The sequence below is a fragment of the Ylistrum balloti genome, unplaced genomic scaffold (genome assembly GCF_031769215.1).
Source record: "Ylistrum balloti isolate Yb309-2 unplaced genomic scaffold, AGI_CSIRO_Ybal_v1 Utg370782, whole genome shotgun sequence".
NCBI lineage: Eukaryota > Metazoa > Mollusca > Bivalvia > Pectinida > Pectinidae > Ylistrum > Ylistrum balloti.
The window spans coordinates 209,019-230,364 of NW_026782457.1; the positions used below are offsets into that span (position 1 = coordinate 209,019).

Here is a 21,346-nt window from a genome sequence, read left to right on the forward strand (position 1 = left end):
TATGATACATAGTGATCAAGATTTGTATGGTGTATAGTGGACAAGATTTGTATGATGCATAGTGGACAAGATTTGTATGGTGCATAGTGGACAAGATTTGTATGATACATAGCAGACAAGATTTGTATGATGTATAGTGGACAAGATTTGTATGGTGCATAGTGGACAAGATTTGTATGGTGCATAGTGGACAAGATTTGTATGATACATAGCAGACAAGATTTGTATGATGTATAGTGGACAAGATTTGTATGATGTATAGTGGACAAGATTTGTATGATGTATAGTGGACAAGATTTGTATGGTGCATAGTGGACAAGATTTGTATGGTGCATAGTGGACAAGATTTGTATGATACATAGCAGACAAGATTTGTATGATGTATAGTGGACAAGATTTGTATGATGTATAGTGGACAAGATTTGTATGATGTATAGTGGACAAGATTTGTATGATGTATAGTGGACAAGATTTGTATGATGTATAGTGGACAAGATTTGTATGGTGCATAGTGGACAAGATTTGTATGGTGTATAGTGGACAAGATTTGTATGATGCCAAAGTAGACAAGATTTGTATGATGTATAGTGGACAAGATTTGTATGATGTATAGTGGACAAGATTTGTATGATGTATAGTGGACAAGATTTGTATGGTGCAGAGTGGACTAGATTTGTATGGTGTATAGTGGACAAGATTTGTATGGTGCAAATTGTACAAGATTTGTATGATGTATAGTGGACTAGATTTGTATGATACATAGTGATCAAGATTTGTATGATGCCATAGTGGACAAGATTTGTATGATGCATAGTGGACAAGATTTGTATGGTGCAGAGTGGACTAGATTTGTATGGTGTATAGTGGACAAGATTTGTATGGTGCAAATTGGACAAGATTTGTATGATGTATAGTGGACTAGATTTGTATGGTGCAAAGTGGACAAGATTTGTATGATGTATAGTGGACAAGATTTGTATGATGCATAGTGATCAAGATTTGTATGGTGCATAGTGGACAAGATTTGTATGACGCCATAGTGGACAAGATTTGTATGATGTATAGTGGACAAGATTTGTATGATGCATAGTGATCAAGATTTGTATGATGTATAGTGGACAAGATTTGTATGGTGCATAGTGGACAAGATTTGTATGATGTATAGTGATCAAGATTTGTATGATGTATAGTGGACAAGATTTGTATGGTGCATAGTGGACAAGATTTGTATGATGTATAGTGGACAAGATTTGTATGATGTATAGTGGACAAGATTTGTATGGTGCATAGTGGACAAGATTTGTATGATGTATAGTGGACAAGATTTGTATGATGTATAGTGGACCGGATTTTTGCTTGTGTTGTTTCAGATACAGGTGCCTGTGTCTATCCTTAAGGATGTTTGATCCCAGTACTACAGCACAACGTAGTGAAAAAATCCTTCCGTCCATATAACTTTCATTGAAATAAGGAGTTATCATAATGATATGCTATGTTTTCGGTGAACGGAGTCTATCTCTCCTGGTTCAGTTATCGATAATCAATAAGATTATATTTACAACGACCTCGAAACCAAAATCGGTCTCGATTTTTACAATAATTTGAATTACATGTATACCTTATCATTCATTCGTACCGAAATTGATTTGATGCATTTTGAAAACGCCAATCTATTGGTAAAAGTAACATTAAGAGCACCCGCCCCATTGCATGACACAAGCGAAGTAATGGTAACACTTATTGCAAATAGATGTGACTTTGATAGGCAGGTCTCAGTCGTAGGCTTTAGACTTATGCACCAACGACAAAGTAAATCGCGGACAGAATAAAGAATTAATAAAAACGTCATTTCGAGATATAATAAACTTCTAATCATCTACATCGACACAATGCATATTTCATCAAGGTTGGAGGTAGGCCACATAGATGCATAAGTGTCAGTTCTTATGAAATTTATCAAAGTATCGTATGATAAAGATTTCAATAAACCTTTCATAACGCCGACATGTGTATCATTATGGTTTACACTGTCAAAGAATCACATCCCTTAAAAAGATGAAATGATTTTTTTACAAAAGGAGATAGAATTGAATCTGCACGAGAATTTTTCCGTTTCAGTAGAGTCTTTAAAGTTACTAAAAGTTCACCACCATTTCAAATAAATCGGTCGTCTATCAACATTACAAAAGAGGACATTATTTTTCCTACTGCAGATCACTTTTTAAGCTGTTTTCTGCTTCCAGCCTACTCCTGGGTGTTCTCTATTGCATTGTGGAATATCACGTAATATCAGGTAATAGGAAAGTTTTATGATAATGTTACCCACAAGGCTCACAGGAAACAACATTATTCCAGGAATGTTACAAAGCAAAAACTTCTACGCTTTCTGTACATTACCAGCCGTTGAGGAGTTTTCAATGAAATTCGATAAGTTGCGGTCACTTTGTCAGAAATCCTTAATCACAATGAAGTAGAAGCATACCCTCGGCAACACAAAAACCTTTTTTTTCAGTGGTCCATACTCTGTGGGGCTGCGATAAATCGGTCGGTAGAGACTAGCTCAGTCGGAGGTAACTCGTTCAGTCGGCAGTAACTCGTTCTGTCAGTATAGGCTAGCTAGGTTGGTAGACTCGACAGAGACTCATTCAGTCGGTAGAATCTCGCTCAGTTGGTAGAAGCTCGCTCAGTCGGTAGAGTCGATAGCGACCCACTCAGTCGGTAGACTGGCTCAGTCTGTAGAAACTCGTTCAACCGGTAGAGTCATTACAGACCCACTCAGTCGGTAGACTGGCTCAGTCAGCAGTAACTCGTTCAGTCAGTATAGGCTAGCTAGGTTGGTAGACTCGATAGAGACTCATTCAGTCGGTATAATCTCGCTCAGTTGGTAGAAGCTCGCTCAGTCGGTAGAGTCGATAGCGACCCACTCAGTCGGTAGACCGGCTCAGTCTGTAGAAACTCGTTCAACCGGTAGAGTCATTACAGACCCACTCAGTTGGCAGTAACTCGTTCTGTCAGTATAGGCTAGCTAGGTTGGTAGACTCGATAGAGACTCATTCAGTCGTTAGAAACTCGCTCAGTTGGAAGAGTCGATATAGACTTGTCCAGTCGGTAGAGTCGTTAGCGACCCACTCAGTCGGTAGACCGGCTCATTTTGTAGAAACTCGTTCAAATGGTAGAGTCGTTAGAGACTCGCTCAGTCGGTATACTTGCTCATTTTGTAGAAACTCGTTCAACCGGAAGAGACTCCTTAGCAGGACGGTTGTGTTTCTTCGGAAGCCGTACCGTTATGGTTATATCTTTGAGCAATCCATCCAATCGCTCTCGATTGCCTCCCTCCTGATGTTCATTAAGAATATACCAGCTTCTTCAAGGAGACTATATTCCTTGTTAACCTTGGGGCGATAGATCCGACAAAGTATCACGTGACTTTTGTCGTTTCGTGATATGGAGTTGTAAGAAATGTCTAGTGTTCCGTAGGTTAATTTCAATTAAGTATCGTTTTGGTTGACGTACTGACATTCTATCACTTGACATTTTGTGTGTCTTTGTGATGCAATGTTGTCTGGAGATATCATTTCCATATTATTGAAACACGTTTACTAATTAATTCAACATACCGATTTGATCTCCGCTGTGTTTCGACAAGCACTTGTACATCATAACAGTAAACCTTACGTTCAGCGAACTAAGCTATGTGATTTATTAAAAAAAGCAGATAAATCTATTTGATTTTACCTACACTTGTAAACAACTTTGACGGAAATCTTGGTTAGTGGTAGGGAATTAGTACAAAGGATGTCACTGTGACCGTTTCTCATTGTCACACCGGATTGGAAATATTTTGAATTGAAATGAAAACATAGTTTTGCTACCTATATATACCAAAGAGTTACCTGTCAGAGGAGTGTGTAAGAAGTGTATTATACTCGTTACAACATCCATTATGTATATCAACATTGTACACGGTGTATTAGCTGTAAAATACCTAGCTGTTGTAGACAAACAAGTTTCTAAAAGGTGTCGTGTTTCAACCGGACAATGAGTCCTTAGTTAACTAACTGTCAATATATGACCTTGTGTGTGAACATCTCTGTATTTATAAAGTGTGGGAACAAGTGGCTAAACGACCACAGGGACGTGAGAACTTGTACAAGTCTAAGTGAGGATGGACTCGCACTCTGGCTTATAAGCCTTCAAAGAGATTTTGAGGTGGTGTATGTTTAAATCGAAATTAGGTAAAAGACACGCCCCTATATGTGCAAGAGGGGGATCATTTTCACCAAAAATCAATGTAACCCCTACCGATCACATTGAATATTCTAGGATAGATCTGTATTCTGATAAACCGTAACATTTCCTCCTGTCCCTGTGATAGAGGCCTATGAACAGGTTATCGAAGAAGGTTTACGGATATTTACGAATGACAGATGGGTGCAAGGCTCGTGCAGGGTCGTATACGGTAATATAACTTCTGTACGATGATTGGATATCGATACATGAAAGATGGCAGGGAGATCTATAGCTATGCGTCTAATTGAGGAAGAAGAAAGGAACATGCATTAAGTATGAGTCCTTTTTCTAACATCTGTCGGGTGGACCATCAGCCACGCCCACTCATCATTATAAACAGATTGATAAAAGAACGGACATGCATTACACTTAATAAAAAAATATCAACCCTCCGGTCCTTCCAATAACAGGCCACCTTTTACTAAACTGTGGACGAGGAGTTTATAGCTACGTGTGAAACACTAGCGGTGTTAACCATAACTGACAGGCTGTACCTTCTGTCCATCAATAACCTAATGGACAGTAGTACCGGTTCACATCCTGCAGTACATGGTAAACTATCGATATAATGATACCGCGTGTGGGACGGTCGGTGTTCCTCCGGGGAGATATCACGCCCGCTGTGAGCCGGGTTTATCCGTCTCTCTCCGTGATCGTCAGGCACCATGCACGAAATGTGTATTGATTTCCATATAATTATGTATAGACTCTACAGGTAGCATACAGGTAACGGCGAACAAGCGGCCACGCTCCAATCACTCATTGTTACCTCGGCCAGGAATGCTGTGACACGGGATACGGCAGACATTTAAAATATCGGACCAAGGCTTTAAACGATGGATAAATATTGAAGAGATCGATATCGATCAGACAGGACAAGAAAAGATAGTCCTGTGATCTCTATTGTTATCATTACTTCGTGTGCCATTCGGATTTATTTACAAATATATTTCAAAACTTTAATCACTTTGGAAAAGCTGTTTCCGCTTCATCTACAATGTTCTGTGTATATTAAATGGGAAGTGATTTACATAAACAGTATACACTTAGGTAAGCTGCGTCAACCTAAAGTGACAAAAAATATTGTTACACTTCATTTGAGGAGTTAAATATAGTCACCGGTGGAAAACTGTTGTGAGAAATATTGGACTTACAGCCTACACACAATACGAATGGCGACGGACTGCCTCTGTCCGATACTCTGTCACCAGGTACTAACTCAGGAACACGAGTATCTGTCAAGTGATTTAGTGGGTGGTAAACTTTGAAGCAGTCCTTCAAGTCCATATTAACACCGACAATGGGGTTTAGCACACATCGCTTTATCACCACTGTCGATCCGAACTTAATTTGTGGAATTTGCGGATCCGTGCTGGAAGATCCCGTGTTGACACCCTGCGGACACAGCTTCTGTAGGTTGTGCCTCAATACTTGGCTCAGTAAACCGGACGTCCGGACGTGTCCAGAATGTCGGAGTAAAGTAACAGAGAACGATGCCAAACCTGTGCTCTCACTCCGAAACCTCATAAACGGATTTGACGTCACGTGTGACAACAATGAACGAGGCTGCAAAGTGATCACGAAACTCGAAAAGCTAGCCTGTCATATCGAGACGTGTGGGTATGTACCCGTCAACTGTGCAGGATGTGGCACCAGCATCCATCGCTATGAATTAGCCGCACACCAAATGCGCTGCGAGGGAATCGCTGCCGCCATCAAGGACGACATAGATAATGATCGCTCTTTGGCTGCCTCTCGACTTGGCAACATTCGACTGAACGCCAGCATTACGTCAGCGGAAGTGTCTAACCTTGTCTCACGCATTTCATTCTTGGAGCAACAACTGAAAACATTCAAACGTGATCTGCAGATTTCAGAGTCAAAGAATCGTGTTCTGGAGAGAGAATACCGAAAATCGAGAGAGGAACTGCAAGAAAAACGAAACGAGCTTTTGGATGTGCAGTATGCTGACTTTGATCCCGATTATGATTACGGTTACACGCCGGAGAGTATCGCCAAACTTTCTCTCCTCATCGCTAGGTTTCTTCTCAAGAAACCGTGTTACGCGGACAGCGACCGGATCTTCAGTGCTATCAAACGGTGCTACGAGAACTACGCGCGCTGTGGTAATGAGTTCGAACACGATGTACACATGCTGGTTGCCTCGGCGTTTGCCAGTAATTGGTTCGGGGAAGCACAGCGTATCAACTTCCATTGTTGGCTGCAGAGCATTGCTCGGTATAGACAAGCAACACAAAACTGTAAGTCTATGTCTTCCACGTTGCTAGACAGGAGATCTGTCCAAACTGAAACCTTACCTCGTGGATCTGTCTAATGATGACAGCTTTAATGGGTTTTTTTATCATATCACGAAATATTGTCTGCAAGTTTAATTTCTTTTTGATTTTGACGTTAGCTTGTATGTGTATTTTATGGTCATTGAAGTAATGATAAAAATGTTATATTATTACTACATTACCACCTATTTACGATAGTAGTCGCGAGTATCAGGTGTATCGGCAGAGAGGTCGTGTGAAAGGACTGAGAAGACATTGAGCAATAGTTGGTATACAAGTAGATCTATCTATTCGGTACAATGTATATTGACACCGTACAGATCTATACAATACGAAAGGTTGATAAACGTTCCGTACGGTCACAAGATAGTCTAGTGTATTTGTATTGTAGAAGAACAGACGTCCCTCTGTGTGACAACGTTCATTAGGCTTTCGCTAGACTAATTATGAGTATATAACAAGGACATATCTGGCCGACCGTGTGCTGTCGCCTCATAATGTTAGATATATTTGATTTTCGCCAGTGTACATTGTTCTGATCACGGAGCCGTGCTGAAATGCAATGGTCATATAGAATTTGGATGTCGTTGCTATTTTGGGTATCTGTGTTTTAATAAGGTTCAGAATATGTTTATATCATTCAAATGGAACCCCACAAAGGTTCACTTGTATTGCCGTAAATTTTCAGGCATCTGCTACATAAACACTTACAGAACTATTATTGTCAAAGCATTATGCTTTCGATACAAAACCTTGTCTTCCATTGAAAAGGATATCCCATGCCAAAGAAATTACAGACACACACAAAAAATCATACCATTGTCATTATAAGGTATATTCAGGGTACCACTAGGGTCACTGGCAACCATAGTTCATTATGTCATTGTGTACGCGGATTTTCACGTTTTAAAACTTTATGTATTATTGAGTTATCTCCATACTACCAGAAAGAGAGCAGTTGTTGTATTTATCGTACCTAAATATTCCTGTGTGATTTAGTATACTTCTACAAACGGGTTGTCTTTAGTAAGATTTAGAACTCTTGTAGAAGACATTTTCCATCAAGTTTCGAACACATGACACAGTATGTAGCATGACTTCGACGTTAACAGAAAATCAAAATTCAAGAAAATAAAAAGTAATTAAAAAATATGTCTTAGAGTATCAGATAAAAGGTTTACGTAAGTTATTGGACACGGTCGAAAAACCTACTCGTTATGTGGAGTAAATTGTGGGTTTTGTATTAACAATTTTCTGTAATGACATGTTACGGTAACAGGATCTACGAATCTTAATTATGGATTTAAAAAATCTGTATGGTTGAAATCCTGAGAGCGACACTGTACTTAGCTGAACGAATCTATCTCTAAACCCATGTATATTGTAATTAGTTCAGCTACCTGTTTAAAAAGAATTCGGCACCCTAGAAACTTTAATTAACAGAAACTTAATACATTAATGTACGAACGGATGATCGACACTCAGTTCGTATTAGAATCAATATAAAATTACGACAGTTAAACGATACATAAGTGACTCATTTACTATCATTAAAATAAGTGTTCGTGTAAATCGTATTGTCAGTGTAAGGCTTATAATGAGGTAGGTAAAGTGTACTGGAGTACTTACCCAACCCTAACCCGTACCCCCCAACCCCTACCCCCAACCCCAACCCCTACCCCCAATATCTATTTCTTGGTTTTTTTTCTAATTGTTAACATTTCTGTGATTTTTTACTCAATAAACTTTGTTCTTATTTACACACAAGTGATAGTTGTTTGTTAGCATTTATCGACAAAGTGGTGCTATGATGATACTAAGACCCGACACGACCGGTAAGTCAAGACGGTCACGTACTTCAAAGAACTAATAACATGACACAATGGGAACAAGTAGTGGTCCAGATACAAGTCACCATGGAAACAAAGCAGTAGTCCAGATACAAGTCACCATGGAAACAAAGCAGTAGTCCAAATACAAGTCACCGTGGGGCCATTAGATTGGTCCAGATACAAGTCACCATGGGAACATGAGAGAAATCCAGAAACAACCACGCTGAGAACAAGAGAGTGGTCCAAAATACGTCACCATGGTAACAAGAGAGTGATTCAGAAATACGTCTCCATGGTAACAAGAGAGTGATTCAGAAACAAGTCACCATAGGAACAAGGTAGTGGTCCAGAAACAAGTCACCATAGGAACAAGGTAGTGGTCCAGATACAAATTACCGTGGGAACAAGGTAGTGGTCCAGAAACAAGTCACCATGGGAACAAGGTAGTGGTCCATAAACAAGTCACCATGGGAACAAGGTAGTGGTCCAGATACAAGTCACCATGGGAACAAGGTAGTGGTCCAGAAACAAGTCACCATGGGAACAAGGTAGTGGTCCATAAACAAGTCACCATGGAAACAAAGCAGTAGTCCAGATACAAGTCACCATGGAAACAAAGCAGTAGTCCAAATACAAGTCACCGTGGGGCCATTAGATTGGTCCAGATACAAGTCACCATGGGAACATGAGAGAAATCCAGAAACAACCACGCTGAGAACAAGAGAGTGGTCCAAAATACGTCACCATGGTAACAAGAGAGTGATTCAGAAATACGTCTCCATGGTAACAAGAGAGTGATTCAGAAACAAGTCACCATAGGAACAAGGTAGTGGTCCAGAAACAAGTCACCATAGGAACAAGGTAGTGGTCCAGATACAAATTACCGTGGGAACAAGGTAGTGGTCCAGAAACAAGTCACCATGGGAACAAGGTAGTGGTCCATAAACAAGTCACCATGGGAACAAGGTAGTGGTCCAGATACAAATTACCGTGGGAACAAGGTAGTGGTCCAGAAACAAGTCACCATGGGAACAAGGTAGTGGTTCAGAAACAAGTCACCATGGGGGAACAAGAGAGTGAAGAGAGTGCCGTGACCAGGATTTGTTTTCAAGTATAACAGAAGTGTGCTTTATAAATAATACCCCGGTATTGTTAAAAGTGATAATGTTTTCAGAGAATAAGTTAAAAAGTGGTTTGTAGGTGGACATTTCTGGTCGTTCGTCTCTGAAGTGTTAAAGTTCCTTTAAGTGGCGTCTTCCAAGTCTGGGGTTGAGATACTAACAAAGGGTTGCTCAGTCTCGGCCTTACTCCATTTTGTTTTCGCTTTCATATTACAAAATATCGGTGTATGAATATCTAAATTATAACTATCTGGGATGGCACCGCAGTAATACGCTCGCTTTTATCTAGCTATATATACATGTAGGGGACTGGGGCTCGATTTGTGATATGGAAAGGTAAAGGAGAGTAATCTGCCCGACCAAGTGGGTTTTCCCTAGATATTTCGCTTTCCGACAACAGAAGGATTCCTGGCATACTTCCAACCGAAGCCTTACAAGTGTGGTTCACATAAATTTTGATAGATAAAGTTTCTAGAAATATTTCGTGTTACACCACAGACAGCGCAAATGGCAAAGATGAAGTTGAGAGTTGTACTATTCAATCATTGATAATAATGATTGCTTGTTATCTCTACTTCTGGTGTATTGGTATAGCCATAAAATTTGTTACTCGTCCTTATCAGCAACAGACTACATACACTTTTTACTGACCTAATGTGTCTCTGATAGGTAGAAAACTGCTGAAATGTTCGATTCCGTCAGTAAAATATGATGAGAGATAAGGACTGAGTTTTCATGTGCGGCTTCAGATGTTCCAAAAGAGGTCGGGTAAAACATCAATGAATGTGATTGTGTATATGTCTATATATGTACAAAAAATACATGTACCTGCTTAAAGATTCTCGACATGTCCAGCAGGCTTGAGTTCCGCTATTACGTACATTTTCGCCGACCTACGTTGTCAGAAAGCAATCACAATGGGACTTACATGTCCGTGTAATCAATTTGTTTCACCCGCATTACGCTCTCTGACATCCACGCCATGCTCTAAATACGTCAACAGTCAGTTCCCGGTACTACTCGTAAACGATAGAATCCCAAAACAGCGTCAGGGATGCACCTACGCGCTAATAGACATTTAAATGTGAATATTAACATCAAATTATTATCTTAGAGACAGAAATTTTCGGTGTAACTCACTAGAAAATCGTACCGCGTTAGCACGCACAGCTACCAAGCTAGCACTAAGTTGCTGCCATGGACGACCATGTCACGCCAGTTCTACGCCTCAAGTCACGCCGTCAGTTGCACCGGAAGTGTCGTAATTGAGCAGTGAAGCATGAAAAGAAGAAGTTTAAAAACAAACGTTTTCAAAAAGTCGCAAATACAGCGTTCTTTTGCTGTTTGTTATAACGAGAAAGATCACGAATTAGACCAAATCAGAGACCTAAATTACAAATCCATCTCTTACCAAACTGACGAATCTCACCCTACACATTCTGAATATAAAAAGTGAATGTCTGCTTTCCGTAGGAAGGGGACGAATGAGAAATGTAGTGAAAGTTTCAAAGACGGACATGAAATAAACAAACTCTTCAGATATTTTTATATTTCAGACTTTCTGAAATCCTACAAATACATGAAAGTGAAAATATCTCATTTAGGTTTTAAAATGGTATTATAACACACGGAGAGGGGTGGAGGTAAACCGAGTACCGGAACGTGCGATATTCATTTATCTCAATTATTGACTCGGGACCAATATGACTTGGACCTAGATGCTGTTTTGGATGTTTTGGAAGACTTTCACCGGGAGGATTTGGTGACATTTGATGGATATCTACTTTCAGCCAATTGGCGGACATCTCAAACCTTCGACAACAGGGCAATGTTTTTCACATTTTCGAGGTATCATTAAGTTTTAATAAACGGTTATGGACACTCATTGTCCGTACAATTCGACATATTGAATTTGACGAAAAGGTTTTGTTTTAATATTTGATTTATGTGCACTTACTACTCCTAGAATCTAAAATTGATGCTTTAATTTGATAGCATTGTATGGTGTATCCTTCGAGTTTTGGACTCTAAATTTTTCAAGCGCGTTTGGAGTACCACATGTGACAACACTAATTGGCGATCAGCAAATTCCATTCGATTAGATCTCTCGACCAATGAGATGGAACTCCAGTAACACTACAGGATATAACTAAGATACGTTGGTTATACAATAACTAGATCAAAGGAAAAATGACACGCCTATGCGTCAAGAACACTAAGTGCCCACAGCAAATTTTAAATGATGCTATAAATATTGTTTCAGCAAGCGAAAGTTTCCGGATACAAGTATACAACATAATTTTCTCCGGGTTCGTCTATTGTCTTTTTCCACCTATTAACAAAGACAAAAGGAAATTAATCCGAACACATATTGATAACTTTGAAACAAGAGGCCCATAGGGCCTGTATCGCTCACATGACAAAATCGATTCCTCTTCACCCAAACACGGTTCAGACCAAGTTTGGTCATAATTCAATCACTCCTACAGGAGGAGTAGTATTTTAAAGAATTTGCTATATTTTCCTTATTTGGGTCCTACTTTAGAGGGCCAAACGTTTATACGAAATTGATTCCCCTTCACATAAGAATGCTTTACACCAAATTTGGAAAACACCCTCTCAATCATACAGGAGTAGGATTTCAAAGAATATGTTCTATTTCCTCTATCTGGCCACCCTAAGGGATTGAGACCCACAGTAAATACAAAACTTATTCCCCCCATCTAAGAATGCTTCACACCAAATTTGAGCAATATCTATTCATTCATACAGAAGGAGTAGAATTTTGAAGAAATTTCCCCTTTTGGTCCCCATCCATCCTGCCCTAGAGGGGGCAAGACCCACTGTTTATACATGTACAATATTCATTCCCCTTCACCTAATAATGCTTCAGACCAAATATGGAGAAAGTCTAATCATTCCCACAGGAGGGGTAGGATTTTAAAATTTCCCCTTCGTGCATCTCCCCACAGGCTCCTATGGGCAGAGACCCTCAAAAACTTGTCAGTCATTTAAAACTAGTAGCAATTTTCAGGAAAACAGTTGGAGGGACAGCGGACTCTGTGGTATGCCATGATCTCACTTGGCCGTTTGGGCAAGGTGAGCTGAAAATTGAAATGATTGATAAATTACCTCATCTTAGATCATCAGCAGGTTTGACATCTTCTCTGGTTATGGTTTGGTACTTAGCAAACTTTTAAGTCTAGATACATATAGAGGATTAGATGGTCAACTCTCACAGAACCTACATCATGAGACTTAAATATTTAATTTATCTAAAATAGATGCAAAACAATATCATTCCTTGTTTCAAGTTGATGAAAAAGTTCTGATTGCAACAGAATCTCCTGAATATTTTTTTTGTCTAGTTCGATATCATATTTCGATTATCAGCTAACATGCTTCTGTTGAACCGGTCAAACATGGTCTCAAAATCGGTAGAAATGTTCAACTTTCAATCGAGGATGGCACAAGAAGAATGACCTTGAAAATCTGTCGAGATTTTAAATAATCCTGATAGACATTCGTCCCCATATGGCACTACCAATACTCAGTACTCACAATAGGATTAAGGTGCTGAAAAGTGCCTTACTGGTAATTGTTCAATAACTAAAAAACAAAAACAGTCTGATTATTTACTTAAAATTTAATACAGAAGACAAACACTTCTTAACGCCAAAATCAACAAGACTTCATGTAAAACAAATGTAGAAGAACTGCTATTCATGTAACAGGAAAAACCACATTCTGATCGAAACTTCGTACTCCGAATAGCAACTGCATACGCAGAATAACAACTCATATCCTGTCTAGAAACTCATATTCAAAATAGCAACTTCATACTCAGAATAGCAACTTCATGCTCAGAACAGCAAGTAAGACCAGAATTAGAATAAATATAAACAATGGTATAGGATCTGAAGCAATTTACATTTCGTGAAAACCTATGAACAGATATTTTTTCACTCGAAGGGGCACATGGTAGGCGAAACTGAACATTTTTTGGCAAACTTCTCTTGATGTAAAATGGAAATAAATTTCAGAATTTTTGTATCAATGATCAAACATGTTCACAATTACTGAAAAATCTTCTCTTTTTTTCTTTCATAGAACTCAAATTTCTGTATATTTTTCGAAACAAATAAAAACAAACATTCAAACAAAGCCATAACAAAAAATGATACTCAGGTTGCACTTATACAATGGATTAATGACACTCATAAAACTCACTAGTACTGATAACTCATGTAAAGTTTAGCTGTTTATCATTTTATGGACATACAAGTTCATGGATTAAGAGAATGTACAGTATCAATGAAAATCAAATTCCCTGAAATTAATAATTTTTTAGTAATGCAGAAAAATATGCTTCCCTTGACAAAGAATATAACACTGCAAGCAACACAACAATCAAATGATTAATTCTACAATATTTTAACCATTTTATATCATAGTGTTACCTTACACACATATATACCATGCCAAACCCTGTACTGGACATGTACCCATCTAGAAATTACACAGCATATGTCTCACACACCATATACAACTACCACACACCATATACAACTACCACACACCATATACAACTATCACACACCATATACAATTACCACACACCATATACAACGATCGCACACCACATACACCTATCACACAATATATATATCTTACACACACTATATACAGCTAACACACACCATATAAACAGGAGACTGTCATCACACATTATGACAGCAATCACACATATATAGACTATGTGTCTCCACACAGGTATCACACATCATATACAGCTATCACACACCATACATAGACTGTATGTCACTACTATCAACACAGCTATCACATATCACAGACTTTGTGAATCAAAACACCAAGGAAATCCTTCATCACATGCCATGAATTTTCTCTGTAGAATTTCATACAGGAAGTTCAGCGGAGAATTGAATTGAAAATTCTTTATCGCATTGACACGTTGACCAATGTGCCACACTATTTCGCTCTTCCATGTGACAGCACAATTCAGTCCTTAAGCAACACTTACTTTTCTGCTTATTGTTTATGACTAACATGTCAGCAATCGGTTCCTGGTCTCCATAGTTCTGCCATTCATTCAGCTTTATTCAATAATGTTGTCTGGTGAAGAAAATTATTTAACAGAACTTAAACACATATTGAATTGAATTTGGTTATCAAAGACTGGAATGTTATCAAAAGTTGGAATACTCATTACATATACTGCCTCTTAATATTATGCAGAATTTTGTAAAGTTTTTACAAGAGACAGGATCACTTCAAATCTGATATGTCTTTAACTTAATATCAATTATTTCCAAGTGCTTTAGCTAAAGTACATATGCACACCAACTAAACACCAAGACCACTACATTATTTCTGAATACTTACTTCTTTCTTTTCTACAACAGTTAGGCCTTTTATTCTTATTTCTTTTACTTTGGCATCTCCATACATCTTGGCGAGTGTTTTCCTATGAGCAGCCTTAATGTTTTCATCTACGAAAATAAATTAATATACACTATTGTACAATCTGTACAATGCATTTCCCGTATATGCGGTAAACGCACAACAGTAGCTACAGTACACAAAATATCACAAAAACACCTACACGGGACATCACACTGTAATCTATTATTGGGATTCCCCCTTGGTACTCATTTATATCGGACTTCTGTGGACGTGGGATGTCAAAAGTCCGATATAAATGAGTCCCAAGGAAGAATCCCAAAAGGGGATTTATCACGCTGGAACACCCGTGTGCAAAGAGTATAGTACCTTGGTCTGAACTAAAAGTACATTTAATACACAAAAGACGCCACATAGAGTACAACATGTGCTCACATTTCAAAACAACAAGGAGTAAACTTCGACATCACATATACACAGGACTCCCGTAACACTAGATAACTTACAAGGATTATGACGTTACTGACCATAACTTACCTATTTCAGTTAATGACGAGGAACCATCTTCGTTTCCAAAAACTCTTTTAAGCAAGGTGTAACCGGCCATATGAAATGCCACAAGCAATAAACCTATGCGACCATATCGCTTCCACCCTGGGATTTTCGATGGATCTTGATACCTGTATCTCATTTTGACGGTCAAGCTGTGTTTCGAATCTGCGTCAGCATTGTGTTTGTGTTCCGGAATTTTGATGTGACTCTAAAGATTTAGTAAAAAATGGAAACATATTCGTGTGTCTTTTATCCTTTTTACCATGATGAAATACAAAAATAATTTGTGCAATATTAATCAATAAAGCAAACAGTATAATAAAGACGATGTACAAGCATTTCTAGTTAATTGTACCGGCATTTATTTCTGAATTTATAACAGACTTACAAATCTTGTACATGCAAACGCTTGAGATAAGGCGGGAAATCAAAATGGCTACTTACATGACAGTCTCTACCGACTTAGAAGATGTCAAACTACATTCAGTGCCTTGTCGTATTCATTATGACGGAAACGCAAATATTGCTCAATACTTTGAATCAAACTCGCGTAAAAGTGATGAAGGTAAATTTGTTACGTTACAAGCGTAAACCCTACAATATACTTACTTACTTATGGTTACTTATGGTTATATTCCAGCACAGGTCTCTAAACGAGCTCCTCTTTGCCGGACTCCGAAATGTATCTTTCTAAAGCACTTCTTGTATGACTTCCGGAGGTTGATATGGTAGATTTGAAATCATCGTATAAAATATTCTGGCTTTCCCAAAACTTATCTAGTCTGTTTTTAAACGTATTGAGCGACTCCGCTCTTACAACACACCCTGGCAAGTCGTTCCACAGGGAGATGGATCTCTGTACAAAGAAGTTCCTCCGAAGGATACTGTTGGACCTTTCCGGGAATATTTTCAGTGTGTTTCCCCTTCCACTAGTTCTGGATGTTGTATTTTTCCAAAGTTTCACCATACTTGTATGATCTATATTGTATTTCCCACTGGTTAGTTTGTATAATTCAATCATGTCTCCCCTTTTCCTTCTGTAACTCAAAGTAGGTAATTTCAGCTTTTTTAATCTTTCTGGGTATGACAAGTCTTTCATTCCTGGTAGTTGTCTTGTTGCTCTTCTTTGAACTGCCTCAATTTGCTCTATATGCTTCATTCTGTATGGAGCCCAAACAGAGCTTGAGTATTCAAGGTGGGTTCTTACCATCGTTTTGTATAGGGGAGTGAATGTTTCTGCGTCCATAGAGTGGAAAGTTCTTCTGATCATAGCAAATATCGATGTTGCCTTTTTACATTTTTCACTAATATGGGTATCAAAGCTCAGCTCATTATCAATGATTACTCCTATGTCCTTCTCTTCTACCACTTGCTCTAGATCTGTGTTGTTTATCTGGTATGTATAACTATCAACACTCTTCCCAATATGCATGTGCTTGCACTTTTCTGGGTGGAATCTCAATAATCATTTATCACTCCATTCTTCCAATTTCTGTAGATCCTCTTGAAGTGTTGTTTTGTTGTCCATAGTTTGTATGATATTATAAATTTTGGTGTCGTCGGCGAAAAGATATACTTCAGATGATACGGAATCAGGTAGATCGTTGATATATATCACGAACAAGAGTGGCCCCAGTATTGATCCCTGTGGAATACCTGAATACCCCGGTCCAATCTGAAGCCTCAACGTTCACTACCACCTGCTGCTGCCTGCCTGATAGGAAGTCTGTAATCCACCGGTGAATATGACCGTTGATTCCATAAGCTTGTAGTTTTCCAAGTAATCGCTGGTGGGGTACCGTGTCAAACGCTTTTTGGAAGTCCATATAAATGCAATCTATTGAGAGTCCGTCGTCTAAAGCGTCTGTCCATGTATCTATGACTTTTAGTAGTTGCAGGGCCGTTGATCTTCCTGGCATAAAACCATATTGTTTATCCGTGAACAGTTTGTGTTTTTCCATGTGTTTGATTACGTGTTCCCTCACTAAGGTTTCCATAACTTTGCATATAATTGATGTCAAGCTAACAGGCCTATAATTTCCAGCCAGTTTGTTGCTGCCTTTCTTGTATATGGCACTGACTTGAGCCTTTTTCCAACCCTCAGGGACACGCCCTAGCTTCATGGACTGTTTGAACAGGATTGTCAATGGTTTGGATATGGAGTCAGCTATCTCCCGGATAAATCCAGGGTGAATTCTGTCCAATCCAGGTGACTTGTCGGGTTTCAGTGTCTTCAGCAATTTTAATACTTCCACCTCAGTAATTTCCATATTTCTGATATCTTCTACTCCTCCCTTTGGCTCCAGCGTAGGTATTTCTCCTTCTGGTTCTACTGTGAAAACACTACTGAAGAACTTTGATAGAATATTTGCCTTGTTTCTGTCATCACTTGTGGTCTCCGATTTATTATCCGATGGGTCGATACACAGGTCTCCGATGCCTGCTCTAGTCTTAGATCTTGAGTTTATGTAATTCCATATCATCTTGGGGTTTGATTTTGATTTTGCCGATATTCCATGTTCAAACTCTCACCTTGCTTTCCTAGTTAGTTTCCTAACCTGGTTTCTAACTTTGTTGTATTCTTCCCCCACTCCTCGATCTCTTGATCTTATATATTTCTTGGAGAGTCGATTCTTTTCTATAATTTTTCTAATAACTTCTTTGTACAGTGGGAACTGTCTCTTCATGCCTCCGCTTGATGTGTTTAACCGGTACAAATTTATTCTCAACCTCTGATAGTTTTTTACAAAATGAGTTCCAGTTAATCTCAATCTCACTATCCATAAGAAGTTCAGATTCCCAATTCACTCGATGGCCAATATAGCCATTGGACTAGCAGACTTGAGAAAACGATACTCCTTCGGACTATCTCACTTTCGCAAGACTTATATCTGCGATTTCATTTTTGTTTTGTTTTCGGTCAGTAGTCAGAATTTGTTTTATTTCAAAACGCAACGGGTCAGTATTCTGGTATTGTTTTATATAACTTACAACAGTGTGATAATTTATTTAATGATATTTAATTTTTTACTGTATCTGGTCTTAATTTGCCTGTATTCCAGAATCCTCTGATTTTGCGAAATTCATCGGTGTGCCGCCACTCCAAGTGGTTGCTTTAAAATTGTCATATAAGGCGTCCTTATTTTCCCAATATCTATCCAAAGGTTCATAACAACAGTTCTTTGATGGCACGTTTACATTTGTGAAGTCATCACAATCTCCTCTCCTTGCTGTTGTTATCTAATCTTATCTTGTATGAGTCAGTGTGAAAATAACTCAGTTGTTTTATTTAAAGATGAGTTTCTTAATAATCTGGGCTGAAATGAATATACAATATAGGACAGTTTTCCAGCTGTATTTGGCTTAAACATGCATTTTGTTGGATAACTATCAAAAATTAACAAAAATTATTTGTGTCTGAAAAAATCACAAAATCAATTGAAGAATTTCTCAGTTTTCTACCATTCTTAATTTTGTTTTTTTGAGGAAAATGGTTTATAAACACATTGTATATAGCTAGTCAACCCAAATTTCTTTTTGAACGATAGTCATCGATGTTGCGGCAAGACGGAATGCTTTAACAGTCAGTCCACCTTTTATCACCTATATGTACCTAGTTTTTTATACATCTGATTTCTGTCACTTTTCTTGGAAACCGTTGCTACTACTTAGCCTTCCAAAGATCTTATGGTATTTGTACTTACCTGGTTGGTAATACAATGTTACAGGTGTCACAGCATCTTTTCGTGGTAGACCATTAAAAGGGGAGGTTATCCAAGTACCTCATGGCTACACTGGACTTGTTGTCAAGGAAACAAGGAAAGCTGTAACAGAAGATGAGGACCGTCATTTAGCAACTATGAATAAATTTCATGAAGTGAACTACTGGAACCTTGACAAAACACCATGTGAAGATGATAAAATGAAACAAGCTCTACACTGGTTAGAACTGGCAAAAGTGGTAAGTTTGAATGGTGATAGATTCAAAGTAAATTGATCCATATTTTATCTGCAATCACTCATTAAAATCCGTGTTTCATCGACACTCCATGCTTACAGAATCAGGTTTCATTAATACTTATGTCTTAAATTTGATTTGATTAAGTAGGTGTGTATAAGAGGACACAGAATGGAACAAATGGAAATAAAAAGAATTTTGTTACAACTCAGTCAATGTCACTGTCTGATTTCCATGAAATGCGGTATTCATCAGCATGTTAGTTTTGTTAAGTTGAAAAATATATTTTGCACTCAGTGATCTCTCACTAGTAAACTATTTCTAGGATTGTTCAATGTGTCATATTTAAAACTAAAGCACAGATCTGACCACCTGATATTAAGTTGATCCTGCCACACATAAACAGCAAAGATGCCAAGTTTACCAGGCTGTCAAAATTTAGTTTTACCAGTCGCGTTGAAAGCACATGCACCCTCGTGTTATCAAATCGTATGGAGTTACATTGTGTATTTTAGATTTAAATATATGATGGGCACCTTTCCTGAATTGAAAGTAAACTATTTTATTACATTTATGTATTTTTGTGTACAGGACATGCTGTAAGTAAGAAATGGACAGTCAATTTAGTCACAATTTAAAGATGATAATGAATTAAGACAGTCATCACTATTAAAGCAAACATCTTCATTTTTTTTCTCTTATTTCGTTCTAGCTTCATCAACCTTTGGAGGATGAGAACAGTCAGAAGAGTACAGTGGGAAATTGATATGTCCAGGTACCAGATGTGCCATATTTTAAAACACATTGAATTACCTCCCTTGGCATTACTGCTCCATTGAGGCAGAGACTATGGTGAATTACAAATCGCAGAGATTCTAGTTACAGGCTCTATATATACATTATGCTTATTACTCTCAATGTTTCAGACTCACATTGGTGCAATAAATGTGTAGATGGAATGAAATGGGATTGTGTTTTATCAGCTTTCCAAAAAGACAAACAGGAATGTGTTTTATCAGTATAACATGCTTGCTGTGTGCTAGATTTAGTATAACATACATTTTCCTTCCATGTCTCCAAAAGCATTAATAATTTACCCAATTAAGTTTGTTGGTGGAAAGTTCTATTACAGTAAAAATGTAACTATCACTTACCTTTAATTGAATGATAAAATTTTTAATGCAACTTTGACGAAGTTTGTAGTCCTCAATTAAGTTGGTCAATTAAGTTTGTTCATCTGTACAGGTTAAAATGTAGAAATTGTCACGGATCATTGATTTCTTTTTCCGGGTAATTAAAGCACTGTCCAGCATTTATCAACTTCATTTATCAACGGTTTTGGGATGATGGATCTTGCAAATTCTAAAATAGATCTTCATTTTATGCATCAATAACTTCATATTTTTGTCCTGATAACTGCCAGTATAGTATTATTTTTCTTTTCATTTGTTATCGTTTTAATTAAATAAACAGGCAACACTTTTGTTACAAAGTCAGGGAGACTGGGTTTGTACATGAACATGCAGATCAATTGGCATCAGTGATGCAGCTTTGGACCTTAAATTGCTCTTATCAACTGGTTTTTGGGTTTTTAATTGTACCTTTGTTTTGTGCTTTATAATCGACAAAGTAAGTATTGGGCCAAGATTTTTTATAGCAGCTTATATGTTTCCGACTATAAATACTACTTTGAGTAAATGTTCATAGAAGACAAGTTTAATCCACTACCTTAGTTCGACCTAGTTCTCATTTTAGTAAATATGTTGGGAGAAGTGTAATTTTCAGTGATTTTGTATGGTCCCACACACAGGTAGAATTATCATACTCTTAATATTGTTACAGCTGAGGGATTGATTACAGATTTAGTAATGT

At 38.0% G+C, this 21,346-nt stretch overlaps 2 protein-coding genes across 2 annotated transcripts; both read left to right on the plus strand.

Annotated features, from left to right (window-relative positions):
* Positions 1 to 5,590: 5,590 nt before the first annotated feature.
* Positions 5,591 to 6,625, plus strand: LOC132558357 (E3 ubiquitin-protein ligase PDZRN3-B-like). The gene has a single exon (XM_060222902.1). It carries the CDS (start codon positions 5,591 to 5,593, stop codon positions 6,623 to 6,625), a length of 1,035 nt encoding a protein of 344 aa, XP_060078885.1.
* Positions 6,626 to 15,943: 9,318 nt separating this feature from the next.
* Positions 15,944 to 20,795, plus strand: LOC132558367 (ribonuclease H2 subunit C-like). Its single transcript, XM_060222912.1, has 3 exons — positions 15,944 to 16,081; positions 19,245 to 19,477; positions 20,187 to 20,795. The coding sequence occupies exons 1-3, from the start codon at positions 15,949 to 15,951 to the stop codon at positions 20,238 to 20,240; spliced, it is 420 nt and encodes a 139-aa protein (XP_060078895.1). The 5' UTR covers positions 15,944 to 15,948; the 3' UTR covers positions 20,241 to 20,795.
* Positions 20,796 to 21,346: the final 551 nt, after the last annotated feature.